This window comes from Sinocyclocheilus grahami, unplaced genomic scaffold (genome assembly GCF_001515645.1).
Source record: "Sinocyclocheilus grahami isolate Dianchi unplaced genomic scaffold, SAMN03320097.WGS_v1.1 scaffold1438.1, whole genome shotgun sequence".
NCBI lineage: Eukaryota > Metazoa > Chordata > Actinopteri > Cypriniformes > Cyprinidae > Sinocyclocheilus > Sinocyclocheilus grahami.
In genome coordinates this window covers 175,932-190,356 of record NW_015506617.1, presented here as the reverse complement: position 1 = coordinate 190,356, position 14,425 = coordinate 175,932, and the positions used below count along the sequence as shown (strand labels likewise).

The window sequence follows — 14,425 nt, the reverse complement described above, 5'->3', positions numbered from 1 at the left end:
AAGTTTGTTCAGATAACTCGTTGAAAATCGTTTTAAATGGGTGTCTTGCACAAGTGGTGTTGGTGTTGGACTTGGCCTTGGCCTTGCACGAAGTAAAACGTCCACATTTATATTTACCTTGGTAACAACTGCATATTCTACACTGTGTGAATATGTGTGTACCAAATAAAAAAGCAGACCAATTCATTTTGAAAATCTATATATACAAATCTATGTGTACATATGGCTACTATAAGTTTAGTGATTCGAGTTCTGGTACATACACACATAGCCTACACAAAGTTTACAGTCTGAGATACAGTACATACATTCCTGCTCTATTTCTCTCAGTCACCACTACACACACACACACACACACACACACACATCCCTTGCAGAGAAAGCATGCCTGAGGAACTGGAGTAGAGCTGTGATAGGTTGAGGAGTTACATAACTGGCATGCCTGGTAAAAGGAAAACAGAGTGCTTACAGTTTATTTTGATATTCCACTGAAGACATCCTACTAACTGTGCAACTACATATCAACTATAACTCTCATTCATTTGCATCGGTTAACAGGGTACGTGGGAGGAGGGGCACAGGTACTGAAGTGGCGCTGATACTGCTTAAGACTGTATATGTGGGGTCTATTTTCTAGTTTTAAGTAAATATTATGTATCACATTAGATTTTCAAACTTATTCTATACTTCTTATTGCCTTGTACTGTCACTTAGAAATGTTTTTTATCAGGTAATGTGTTATGAAAATCTATGGTATTCACAGCAAGCTGCATAGTTGAATAACAGGAGTATATGAATGTTTTTCAGTCATATTTGAACCTTTTGACCCCTCAAGAGTGAAGCCTAAAGTGCAGTGATAGTGATGCTATTTTACATGCTTTACCTCCAAAGGATTGAACTTTTGTTTAAACTTGCAGTCTTTGTGTTAAACAAAATACTGAGACAATGTATGCATTTATTTTAAGTTGCTATGATTGTACAAATCAAGTACTGTTAAAAATATTGTGTTCTATAATGCGCATGTAAGTGATATTTCTTTTCATTAAACCTGTATGAACTGTATGCTTGGTATTGATTGGAAGGAAACGATTTCCTGTATTTCATCTTATTTTCTATTTTAACTACAGGTCTTTTTTGGTCATTGGTGTTGGTGTAAAATGTTAATCTACATTTGCTATTTTTAAGCATTCCTCAGGTCCTCAAGTCTGCCTTAACCACTCCTATTTACTCACAGATTACAAACCCTTTTCTCTCCTTTCACTTCCATCCTTGGCCTCTCATTTTTCCATGTCACCCTCTGACCCCCTGACACACTCCACTATCAGTTCAACTGTCATCACTGTCAGTACTTAAATCAAATCCTCTACCAGCTCTGATGACATCCCTTCTGTTCACAGAATTAAAAATATTAATAAAAGCATATATTGTGTTCATTCTTTATTTTAAACAGGGAATATAATACTACATTATTTTAATGTAGTATTATTAATTTTCAATTTCCTATGACTGTATACAGATACGAGCTACATTTATAATCATTTTCATTAACAATGTAACATAAATATGAATGTGCCCAACTTGTTATAAACAAGAAGTTTAGAACATCCTACGGTTACTACAAACATAACTAGATAATTCTGGAAAGTTACATAAGCTTTGAACAGATACATTTTATGAACATACTAACGAGGACTGAAGATTGGCCTTAAATCTGTACAATTCTGAGCAGGCAAAATAATTATCCATACCTAAACAATATATGTGGGTATGGTAAGGGAAAGAAAATTACATGGAAGAATGATATGAGGGTGAGTAAATAATTTTAATTTTAGGGTGAACTATCCCTTTAAGTCAACCGGCTCTTAACTTACGATAGCAGCGCACATCAATAGCATAGAAGTCCCCCTGTTGGTAAATCACCAGAACATCTCTTTCACCAACTGACTTCACCACTCGTCTGGCTTGAATTATACTCTCTTTCTTCCCTATGAAAAGAGTATATCTGGATGCAGCTGCCACATCTTCATCAGAGCTCATGTTTCCCCCCCAATCTTCTGACACTGTGAAATGGTCCAGAGGAGACAACGTCAGAAATAATAATAAAATAGACAGACAGACAGACAGATAGATGTGAGGCATGAATGTAAAATCAGGTATCCATGTAACCAGCACTCATAAAGAGATGCATCTCTTTTTTATGCTTTATTTGAACATTTAGTTTACAGTATGGAACAACAAATTTAAAACATAGCAGTAATTATTAAGATGAACAGAAATAGAAAGAATAGAAAAACATTTAACAAGCAATAGCTCAAAACCAACAAAAAAACTACTTCTACCGCAAAAAAAAAAATTTAAATATTGAAAATGTCTGTTGCCGGAGACTTACCATTGGCTGTTGTATTTGAATAATTAATGAGGTAGGTCTATTCAAGGTTTGTGCGCTGTTTTGGGAGTGTTTTTAAAGTCATTTATAAATATAATTACATTACATTAAGTTCCATTTTGTGTACTAAATGTATTCATGTGCATTATTGCATTATTATATAATTAATGCATTATATGACAAAAGCCTTCCAATGGGTTAAATAACCCATTGATTAGTTTTTGTAAATCCAGTGTTCAAATGCTGTGTCGCCCTTTATTTGTCTGTGTAGATTACAGCCGCTTCTATACTGGTCTTTATGTGGATATCCACAAAACTGAAAGACTTTCCGGGTGTATATAAGAAGTAGGATATTTTAGAAAGTACAATTTAAAAGATGAAACAGAATTAGGGGGAAGAATATAATATAGTATGAATAATAAAAAAAATGCAACCGCAGTCTGATTACCTGTGTTTGACATTTATTTCTCAAAACGTGATAATCTTCTTTGGCATCTTTCTCGTTTTGTCGCTTTTCAAGACAACTGATCAGCAAATATTTACGACTGAAATATTAAAGAGGAAACCACAAAATGAAACCATTCACAGTAGTTGGGATCATTTCCGGTCATATCCAGCGCTTGCGTTTCAAAATAAGAGTTTCGACCGTAAATTTCTACTAGAAGGGTGAACTTTTCTGTTTATAATAATAATAATAATAATAATTATTATTATTATTATTATTACGACAATTTTTTTGGTGGTGTAATTTTAACACTTTTTAATTATCATGCTTTCAGGTTAAAATGTGTATTTATTTATTTATTTATTAAATTTTTTGTGAAAGTGTATATTTTAGGGCCAGTTTCTCACCATATTTAATATTTTGCCTTTACTACTCATTTTCAAGGTATAAAGTTTCTGTATAAAAGCTAAATATAAAGAAAGCCCTATAACCTATACAATTGGAGACCTATATAAAAATGGCGTATAGTATGTCACCACAGGACATTAATTTCCCCTTGTATTTCATGTCAACTACGCGTATGTTTACTAGAATAAACACGTACAACCCCTTAACAATATTAAACACAGTTTAATGTAAGACCTTTAGATGGTGCTGTTGATACGCAACCCAGTTAGTGAAGTGGCCATATCTGTACATGTTCTGTAAATTCAAAGACTTCAATTAATGTTTATGTTTACAAAGCTTTTTTCCTGTCCAGTTATAAATCCACTCACATGCTTTTTATGTTATCTGAGAAGTACTTTTTTGATTTATTTTTTATTTAACAGGCCAACATTAAGAATAACATTAAAATGACAGTGGCACCTGGCCTCAAATGTCATTCTAAATACAAAAACAATAAATCATCTTTACATTTAAAAATGATTAAGTTTAAAAACAATAAATACAAAGAGTAATAAGTGCAAAGCAGACTCAGAACAGAGCATATAATGAACGCACCGCAAAGGCCTAGAACAGTATTTATATAGGATTAGAATGAACGTCTATAGTTTGGGTCAAATTGAAACTTGGAAACCTATGGGATTTCAGTCTGAAGATAAATGCTTACATTAATGTCAATAATTAATTTATTGACTAGGCAACTTATTTCTGAATCTCCAACACAGGCCAAAACAGATGTTTACTTAGGTTATTGGTCATGAATAAACAACGGCAGCCTGCACTCTAAGATTTCCGAAATTATAAATGTACAAGGGTTTAATGAAATGCTAATTTACTGCGAGTAAATTAGGGAGGCACCATTCTCTGCCATGCCTGCTTTTTTGTAACATCTTTCCTTTTTTTCCATTAATCATGGAATACATTTGCACCAAACATTCACAAAATGTCAATCTACTTTAAATAGCAGGTAGTATAATTTAAAAATGCATTTCATCATTTGACCTGATGCTTTTGGGTGTAAACATTTAAAACTGCTTTTGATGTCCCTCCTCAGCCCCTCTATTTTCCTTCCATTGCCTGACTGAGAATGCATTAACCCAGATTCTTCCAAAGGCCAAATGTTGCTTTTAACAGCTAGCATCATGGGAATTAAGAGCAGGATGTTTTATTTACATCAGAGAGCAGCAGAAGTGGAAAATAAGATGAAACCGTTGTAGCCTACACTGTGTGCACCCATTCCCTGAAACTTTAAACATGGTAAATACAGTACAAGTATACACAAATATTCTTCCCATTCTTCCATTGAAGTGTATTGCTTTGCATAACCCTTATACAGTATAATGCAAGTTGTGCAGTAGAATCTATTAAAAGCAACAAGTGCAATGGCGATGGCAACCTTGAAAAGGCTGAAACGAGGGTGCATTTGTAAATATAACTGCACAGCTAATTAATGCTTTTGGTTCATGTGAAACTGTGAGCTTGATATAGCCAATAACAGATGGTAAAGGGGCTGGAAACATACAGTACACATTGCTTGGCAGTTGTAACTCCACAGGCTGCCTACAACCCCCGTTAGTCAGTATTACTAGACTAAATGATTTTCCTCTAAACAGGGAGCCAAAAGGTACCATTCATTTTCAAGATTTTGAGTGTTATGAAATAGCTTTAGTCAATCCATGTTCAGGTACAACACTCCATCTGATGCTACTTTACAATCACAATCATGTTGCTTAGAACCAAAGCCAATAACAAATTGCACTTTTCACTTATCTGGACAAGAATTAATTTGCTTTTATTTTCTGGCTCATTTTTCATTCTGTGAAAAATATTAGTTTTAGTCATGTTGAAGAATTAAAACAAAAATCTCCTTTTCACATAAGTGTAGGTTTAATTAGCTACGCATAGTGAGAAATAGCAGTGTAATTTATGCTTATTTTGACATTTATTCACAATAGTGTCTTGCACAGAATTTTAGTGGATTTTGCCTTTTCAAGACTGAAAACTATACATTAAACTATCCATTTAACATATGCAAGGTTGCAGAAGCAAATAACAACAGTAGCTTGATGTACTGCAAATACAGGTAGTGCTAGTCCTATATTATATTGTGACATGTCTAATAAGTGAGGCACAGGATGAGTTAAAAGTGAGACATTTTTTGTTCTGTATTAAATAGCAGCTTAACCTGATTTCCTGGTGTGGATATGTAGGTTATGTAGGTCTCTCTTTTTTTCTTCTTCTTCTGTTTTATCCAGGCTACAGACAGACAGATGGTTCTCAGCAAGATGTGAGCATGCTATCCATGTACACACATGAGTGTGTGTGTGTGTATATATATATACAGTGGGTACGGAAAGTATTCAGACCCCCTTAAATTTTTCACTCTTTGTTATATTGCAGCCATTTGCTAAAATCATTTAAGTTCATTTTTTTCCCTCATTAATTTACACACAGCACCCCATATTGACAGAAAAACACAGCATTGTTGACATTTTTGCAGATTTATTAAAAAAGAAAAACTGAAATATCACATGGTCCTAAGTATTCAGACCCTTTGCTCAGTATTTAGTAGAAGCACCCTTTTGATCTAATACAGCCATGAGTCTTTTTGGGAAAGAGGCAACAAGTTTTTCACACCTGGATTTGGGAATCCTCTGCCATTCCTCCTTGCAGAGCCTCTCCAGTTCTGGCAGGTTGGATGGTAAACGTTGGTGGACAGCAATTTTTAGGAATCACACACAGCTGGACTCAAATGAAGGTGTGGAACCATCTCAAGGATGATCAGAAGAAATGGACAGCACCTGAGTTAAATATATGAGTGTCACAGCAAAGGGTCTGAATACTTAGGACCATGTGATATTTCAGTTTTTCTTTTTTAATAAATCTGCAAAAATGTCAACAATTCTGTGTTTTTCTGTCAATATGGGGTGCTGTGTGTACATTAATGAGGAAAAAAAATTAACTTAAATGATTTTAGCAAATGGCTGCAATATTGTTAAGAGTGAAAATTTTAAGGGGGTCTGAATACTTTCCGTACCCACTGTATATGTATTATATACACATTCTGTATACATACTGTATATGTGTATAATTAACAATAATAATAACAATAATAATAATAATAATTATTATTATTATTGTTATAAATATCCTTTAAATATCCCCATCGAAGAAGTGAAGTACGTATTAACAACGTAAGCTCACTACCCAAGAGAAACTCAGGGGTTAATGGAGAGCGGTGAGTTGAGTTTGTCCAGCCTCTGGAGAGTCTGCGAGAACAGTCCCGTCTGAATGAAGGTTACAGACACTCAGAGACAGAGAAGGGGGAAGCCAAACACATCCTGACTGACAGAGAACGATCTGTGAAGAACAAAAAAAATCCTAACGCTAGGTACAGATTGGTAAGTGTCACATGACGTTGACTTTCATTCAAAAAACCATTGCGTTTTAACAGTTAGGTTAGACACTGGAGAAGGCTTTGTGTGACACGTAGCTTGATGGCAAGGTGCCCTTTTTCTCCGTGCTAAGAGTTCCTATGGATACAAGGAGTCGTCTGTTAAGTTTCACAGCTGAAAAGTTTCAGTGAAAGACGTTTGTAAATAAGAGGTAGGGGTTTATTCAGTCCAGTTATGTTTTAGAGATAACGTCCTAGTATGCTTTACGTTCAAAAATGAGCGGTCGATGAGCACCTGTCAAAACGTGTCCCTTTAGGCTGTTTACGTTTAAAGGACCGTAATCGTGTAAACATATGTCGTTTCATCAGTATAACGTTAGACCCCGAGCTTCAGACTTCAGACTTCAGAACGCCCCTTCTAACAAAATTACCATGGTAACCTGGGTTTCCGCAAAAATACCATAGTTACTACAGTTATTGTTGATACATTTACATTTAGTTATTTTCAATTTATTTTGCTTTTATCCAAAATGACTTACGAATGAGGACAAAATATAAATGATTATGTCCTTCAAACAATGTAAGTATATTTCTCTTGTTGCAGAATTGTCCTTTTAACACTGCAATTATGTCTGTGTATTATTCAGTGCATTGCAGTATTACTGTAACATTGTAATATGATTTATATGTATGTGTGTGTGTGTGCGCGCGCGTTTTTTGTGACAAATGAGGACATAAATGTATAATGACAAAGGTATAACATAGGTATTACAAGGAGAAGGTGACTTTTCAGGACATTACCCCATGTCCCCACTTTTCAAAACGCTTATAAATCACACAGAATGGAGTGTACTGAAAATCTGAAATAGCACAAAGTTTCCTGTGAGGGGTAGGTTTAGGGGTAGGGTTGGTGTAGGGCAATAGAATATACGGTCTGTACAGTATAAAAACCATTACGCCTATGGGATGTCCCCACTTTTCACAAAAACAAACCTGTGTGTGTGTGTGTGTGTGTGTGTGTTTGTGTGTGTGTTTAACTAACAGTCATTGAAAACCCCATATTGGTTTAAATGACCACTACCAAAACTAAAATAATACTAAAATAAGTGAGCAAAGTTCCTCTGTTTCACTCATTTTACCACATCTCACAGAAATAGAAGACACACAATATTTCCTTCATAAAGCAGTATAAATGTTTTTCTCTTAATAAGGTTAAGATGTATTTCTTCACCCAGCTAAGATTGTTCCAGCATTGTAAGGCTTGTGCAGGCAGTTAATGCACACAGTATAGCATTGAATATGAGTGCAGCAGATGTAAGGAGGTTATTAGTTTTGGTGCTCAGTGTTGCATTGAGACTATAATGTAATATTTGATCTCAAAGCTTGTTTCGAATGGCCTGTATAAGATGATTTTATATGAGCTATTTTTGTGTTCTGTGCCTTGATTTGCAACATTTGTGTCTTTTCCAAGTTACTGATAACAAGATCAGAGGAAGATAGACTACTTGTTAACCATACCCCCTTTTTTATTTTAAAGCTTTAATGTTTTTGATTTTCTGCTTATTTATTCATTGCCTGAGCTCCCATAACAAGAAACATTTTATTGTTTGAAACATTCTGTAGCTAAATCAGTAGAACCGAACTCTACAACCCTTAAATATAAATATAGAATCCTTCAGACTGCTTCTAACATAATTTGACTAATGCAGTTTGACCTCGGTTCAGGATATCGATGCACTTGCAGTGCTAGCAGAGGAACAGTGCATTGTGCCATCCTTACACAGGTTCAGGGAGAAAATCGTTCTCATGAAAGTCAAGTGCGAGAGCTTTCTGCATGGAGAGTGTGTGGTCAGTGATTTTCCCCTCATCTCTCAGTGGCTCAATCAAGATTGCTGGACTCATGACACTGTTATCTTCAAATGCAGTCTGACCTTGTTGTTGTTTGTGCCCGCAGTTGCTGCTTTGAACTACAGAAGGTGTGAGGGAGAACAGGCCTGGAGATAAGCACAGCGGTTACTAGGAGAAGGTGAATGTCTTGTGTCACAAAGAGTGCCATCAGCAGACTGTGACACTGAAAAATGTATTATTTACGGCTTCCACTTATTGTCTGATACGCTCAGCGCATTTTCATTCATTTCACGTTTACTGGATTTTGATCTATCCTTTTTGTCACTTTGACAAAATTGGCACCCAATAATGCATCAATAATCACGGCCAGTGCTTTGTAGATCCTGTCGTCATCTACCAGAACATCTTCTACTAGAATGACTTCTACCAGAAAAGCTACCAGAGCATGAAACGCTAAAATCAACCAGGACTAAGTTTATTCTTCTCTTTTAATTCTACCAAACTCTCTCATCTCTGCTGTCAAGACAACTAGAGCAAGGCATCTCCTTTAAGAGTCACTCAGCGCTAACAAGACAGACGCAGGGAGGGAGTAAAAAGAAGAAGAAAAGAGGGAGGGAGGGTGGGTGGAGAGCCGGAGAGATTTGGCGCTCAAGTGTGAGTGAGAGAGAGCACGCAGAACACAACGTGCAAGTGTCTCATCTAACCATTGGCACTTTGATGCATTTCAAAGCCTCGCACCTCGCACCTCGCACTGAAGAATCTGACAGAACGCGGTTAGCATCTGAGACTTGTACTCGAGCAGACGGCTGAACGAATGGGCTTTTATTTGAGGAGCAGCAGTTCAGAAGGACTCGTCTGAGGCAGCTGTAATTGAGGATGAATTTCTGAGAGACCTGCTGGGTTAGAAGAATCCAAATAGTGACTTAAGATCTTACAACTGTCCAGAAAGCCAAAAAGGAGAGGGAAATTCATAATGGATGAATGTCCTTGTATTTGCTGGCAGTGCTGATCTGTTTCTCAGTTTGTGGGTGCATTTGGGTCTCTGAGATTCTGCTTTAAGAGAACAAGTTTGTAAGGAGTTCTGGTACAGGTCAGTTCCACGCTGGACCACACAAACTATCTGCAGGAGGTTTGGAGAGCATGGGGAAATCAAACAGCAAGCTCAAACCTGAGGTGGTGGAGGAACTAACCAGGAAGACCTACTGTAAGTACTTTCTGAGTACACTTTTAAGAATAAAGGTTCCATTGAAGAACCATTAAAGAGCCACTTTGGGTTCCTCAAAGAACCTTTCATGGAACACTTCCTAAAAGAACCATTTTTTCTCAGTGTGAAGAACTTTTAATAATCTAAAGATCAGTTTTCTACTAGAGAAACTTTTGTGCAAAAGAAACATTCAGTGGATGTTACAGGTTCTTCATGGAACCATAAAAGAATATTTATTTTTAAGGATGCATGACATGTGATAAATGCTGTTTCATACCCATGTTTTTCAATAGTGTTCATTTTTTCTTTCTTACTATGATCTCACTGATGTTTTTCCAGCCTTTGAGTAAAAAGGCCATAGTGGCTATTAAAACCTCATTTTTAATTTATCTGTTATCCTCTTGGGTCCAGCACATGCACTAATTAATAGACTAGAAATATGAGATAATTTGTTTGAAAGCAACATTGTTAAACCGCATTCAAGATCCTGTGGCTCATACCACATATATTTTGTCACAAGAAATCACAATTCTTGTGGCATCAAAAATTGTGATTAGCAGAAGCCTGGAAGTGGGCCTAATCAACATGTTTTAAAAGCCCTCCAATTGGGACTCAAGCTTTATGAATATGCAAATTGGTCGGTCTTGAGATCTGCAATCAGGCTGGTGGTTGCCCAGAGATATATCTGAAAGTGGCTTGCTCTCTGCCAGTGAAGCAGATTGGGTTTCCATGGATGCATAGACTATATATGTAAACACATTGAGCTAGATCTCGATTCTAAAACTAGTGCAGTGAAATGACAACAGCATTGGAAATGCTCAGGACACAATTCACTGTAGGCCTTCTTTGCATTCTCCATTAGTTTGCAGTCTCTTTATATAGAAATGAATTGTTGTTCATATATTAACCAAATCTTAGAAACTGTTGCCATCCAGCTTATCAACAAATAGTTGATAAGCTCTTTTCAAATGCAAATATATGGTAGTCCTGTGTGTTTAATTATTATATATTTTTTTTCCAGAAATATGGTAAAAAATTGCGCCTGTAGCACTTATTTTATAGTGACTCAAGCTACGATCAAGTGTTACACATTTAGTTTTTTGGTTAATTAAGTGCATCATCTGGGTATTTGAATTTTTTACATTTTCAAATTGAAGACACACAATGGCATAGAACAGTACAAAAGTACAAGAATTAGGATGCACCTACAAATAGAGTTTTAGAATTCTACATAGTTTTTACAAAGATTTACAGCAAAATGAATCTGTGTAACATTATACAACTCTATATTAGGTTACACTTTCTGAACCGACTAAGAACAAATAGCAAATACCTAAACTGACCATCCGTTTATTAAAGATGATTTAGGAAGCCTAATATAAAACAGATCTTTTTTTCATCAAACTTATGAAAAGAAGCCAAGACACTGTGAGTAAATAGTGTCTGTGTTAATAAGCAGTGAGCATGGTAAAGTAGGCAGCGCTGGTTTGAAGTCATGCAGATATAGAATGGGAAGTGACAGCCAATGGCTTCCTAATAATGGTGTCTGCTGTGTGTTGGGCTCAGTGGTGGGCGCCACATGGAAAGGGAGCTGGGCAGGAAATTGCAGCATGCTGGGAAATGTGCCTCCGTGCTGGGATGGACTCCACGGCCCTCACATTCTTCCTCTCTTTCTTTCTTTCTTTCTTTCTTTCTTTCTTTCTTTCTTTCTTTCTTTCTTTCTTTCTTTCTTTCTTTCTTTCTCTCTCTCTGAGTCTCTCTCTGCCATTTAATTGCCTCTCTGTGAGCATAGAATGGAATACTGTAATTAAAGCCGTATCAGCTCTGCCTTGCAATGAAGGACATTGCATTTCTCTTTCTATCCATGATGTATCCTTCTTACCTACCCCTCTCTCTCCTCAGCAGTCCCTTATCTTTACCCTCCTTTGTTATTTTTTCCCTCCTCATCCCCATTTGTAACCTTTATCGGTTTCTCATTCTTTTGTTCCTGTACATTTTTCAAGCCTCTATTAGCTCGAGCCCATAGCTAGAAATTATGTTTTTAATCAGGAATAAGTCGTCAATTGTGTATTTTTAGGTTTGCTTTAGCTCTTGTCTGGGACTACTGTAAGAAAGGGAAGTAAATGCTACACCTAAAATACATTTGTTTTTGCAATGTAGGATGACCAGGAAGGAACAGTTTTTTATAGAGACAAGCAGTTTATCATTAGAGATTTTCACACTTTTGTACTTACTTATAGGAACCCTTCTATTTAACTAGAAGTCTTTAGATTTTAATAATATTGTATTTGATTTTCAAAATGATCTATCATAAAATGTCTTTGAAGTCACAGTTTAGTCTGAATATAAATTTTGATTCACCATAATTTATCAATTTAAACTTGTAGTAAGGAGTACGTACAAATATGGTATGTAAAACATGTTAAAAATGGTTGAAATCATAAGCGCAAGATTCTTTTCGAAATGAACAGCTGGCCTCTGTCTCTCTCTCTCTCTCCACTGCCATCCCAGATGCAACCGACTAATTCAATCTACACTTTCAGCCATTTCATGTCTGCATTTTTCATATGTTTATGGCAATTAAAGGACAGCTTAACTTGTTTTACAGCTGTGGAGGCTTGCTGCTGCAAGTGTTTATTTCTCATGAGTGGGCTACATGATTGAGTTTTTTGCGTGGTGAAGAGCAAAGGGAAGCATGCATGAATACAGACTAGATTTGAATGTAGGCAGAAGATTTTTCGTTCTGCCAAGAAGGCCTTGATCAAAAGTTTATCAATCAGAACACTGGCTCGCCTATTCAGTGTGGTGAAACAGATTTTCCATGGCATTTAACTACAAATATGAGGCACTTCTCTTTTGTTGGGTTATGTAACACTGGCATTTTCATAGCAATCATTAGATTATTTAATGGAGGACATATCCCTCGGTATTGATCGAATGTAAGCTACTGTAGCAGCTCTGTGGAGAATTGTAGCCTCAAAGAACTACAGCACTGGGCATTAGAGGCCTGAATGATTTAATGAGGCAAATTTAAACAAAGGCCTATATCACTGCCTGTTCAATGCCAGCTCACATCGCACTAAAGTGCTGCATGTTAGTCTCCAATGGTGCTTTCTTTAGAGAGCTCACTATGCGCTTAGAGCAGTGGAGCAACTGCCCCATTAAAGTTTTGCCCTTTCAGTTAGCAGATTTGCATACAATTGACATTTTAGGCTCCCTTTAGAGTGTTAGTAGCTATATAGTCCAAATGAAATATTAGGGTGTGAACTCTTTAAGGACTAATGCACCAAAGAATGAACATTCTGTCATCATTTACTCACCCTCATGCCCTTGTATGACTTTTTCTTCTTCTGTTGAACTTAAGACATTTTTAATCATACACTAGTCAAACTTTTCCAAGCATTTACAATAGAAATAGTGTTTTCAAGACTTCAAAAAGACACAAAAGCACCATAAATCTATTATAAAATTAGTGTATACTTGTTATCAGGTTTATTGAAGTCAAAAGATTTCTGATTAAGACTATTTGTTTGAACTGGATTAAGTGCTTCATCTAAAAATCTAACTGAATTTGTTCTTGTCGACTACTTTTACAATGGTTTTATTGTGGGTTTTTGTTTTTTTGCCAATTTGGAGCTTAATAGCCCCTCTTCCTCATTCTCTTTCATTATTTTGGAAAGGGTGGTGGTCACCTTTTATGTTCCATTGCAGTAAATCAGTAAATCACACAGGTTTGCAAAGTATTTCCATTGTTTGTGTGATCTGTGCCTTTAATTGCTCACAGCCATTGTGCTGTGACAGTGTGTCTGAAGGGGCCAGTCATTTCCTTCTCCGTCACGCTTTCCTAAATCTCTTTTACCAGAGCTTGAAATACAAACTCTTTGTTTACCCCCATTAGAACAGTCCGCCTCAACAATGATTTCCTGTGACTTTGCAAGGAGGCATCTGAAAAGATCTTGCTACTGTATGGTTTCCAAATGATTAGTGGTCTTAGTACAAAGAGAGCTTGGCTGCAGAGTCATTCATAGAATGAGAAGGAGGGTTGTTTGAGTCATTTTGGTATAAAAAAAAGCCAGCATGAATTCACCCAATTTCCTCTCAGCAGACCATTTAGAAAATGTGTAACGTATTAGACATACAAATGTTTAATAGTGACAAAGGAGAGTCTGCACACACTGACTGTGTCAGAAACCTGAAAAATGTTGACTTCTCAGGGAGAATACAAAGGTAGGAAGGCATCAAGGCATGTTTGAGTCCAATGTTTGCATAACATCCTACAAAGATGCCTCCATCTGGTCGATTTTCTGAGGGCAGCATGAATGCATCATTTGTTGCCTACAAGCAGTCCCTGCAGGATTTCGCCGAGCTTATTTCTAATCATGGCTGCCCAAAATTATGGATTTGGCTGTGGCTTTTCTAAAGAATTGCAATGCTATTATTTGCTGCTGTTTTTGTGTTGTTTTGCAACAAAAACTCACAAATAATCATTATTTAATTATGAAAATGAGTTTAGTTTGTTACCTTCATAAACATATCTGAGTTAGGCAGCACTATTGGCATAAAGCAAATAATGGCACACTACAATCTACATTAAAACACATAACAAATTAGTTGGAGATGTCTGTAAAGTCCGTTCTCAGAATTTTGATTGATCTAAAATGAATAAGCACAGTTATTTCAATAGTGTGCCCTTCGCCAACAGCT

General features: G+C 36.3%; 1 protein-coding gene across 1 annotated transcript in view; it reads left to right on the top strand.

Moving 5' to 3' along the window:
• Nucleotides 1-6,574: 6,574 nt before the first annotated feature.
• LOC107570301 (neuronal calcium sensor 1-like) overlaps nucleotides 6,575-14,425 on the top strand; it is a 30,931-nt gene continuing 23,080 nt past the window's right edge. The window contains exons 1-2 of the mRNA XM_016256519.1: nucleotides 6,575-6,676; nucleotides 8,624-9,721. Of these exons, the coding sequence (XP_016112005.1) occupies nucleotides 9,658-9,721 (64 nt within the window). The 5' untranslated portion in view covers nucleotides 6,575-6,676; nucleotides 8,624-9,657. The remainder of the gene's footprint in view (nucleotides 6,677-8,623; nucleotides 9,722-14,425) is intronic.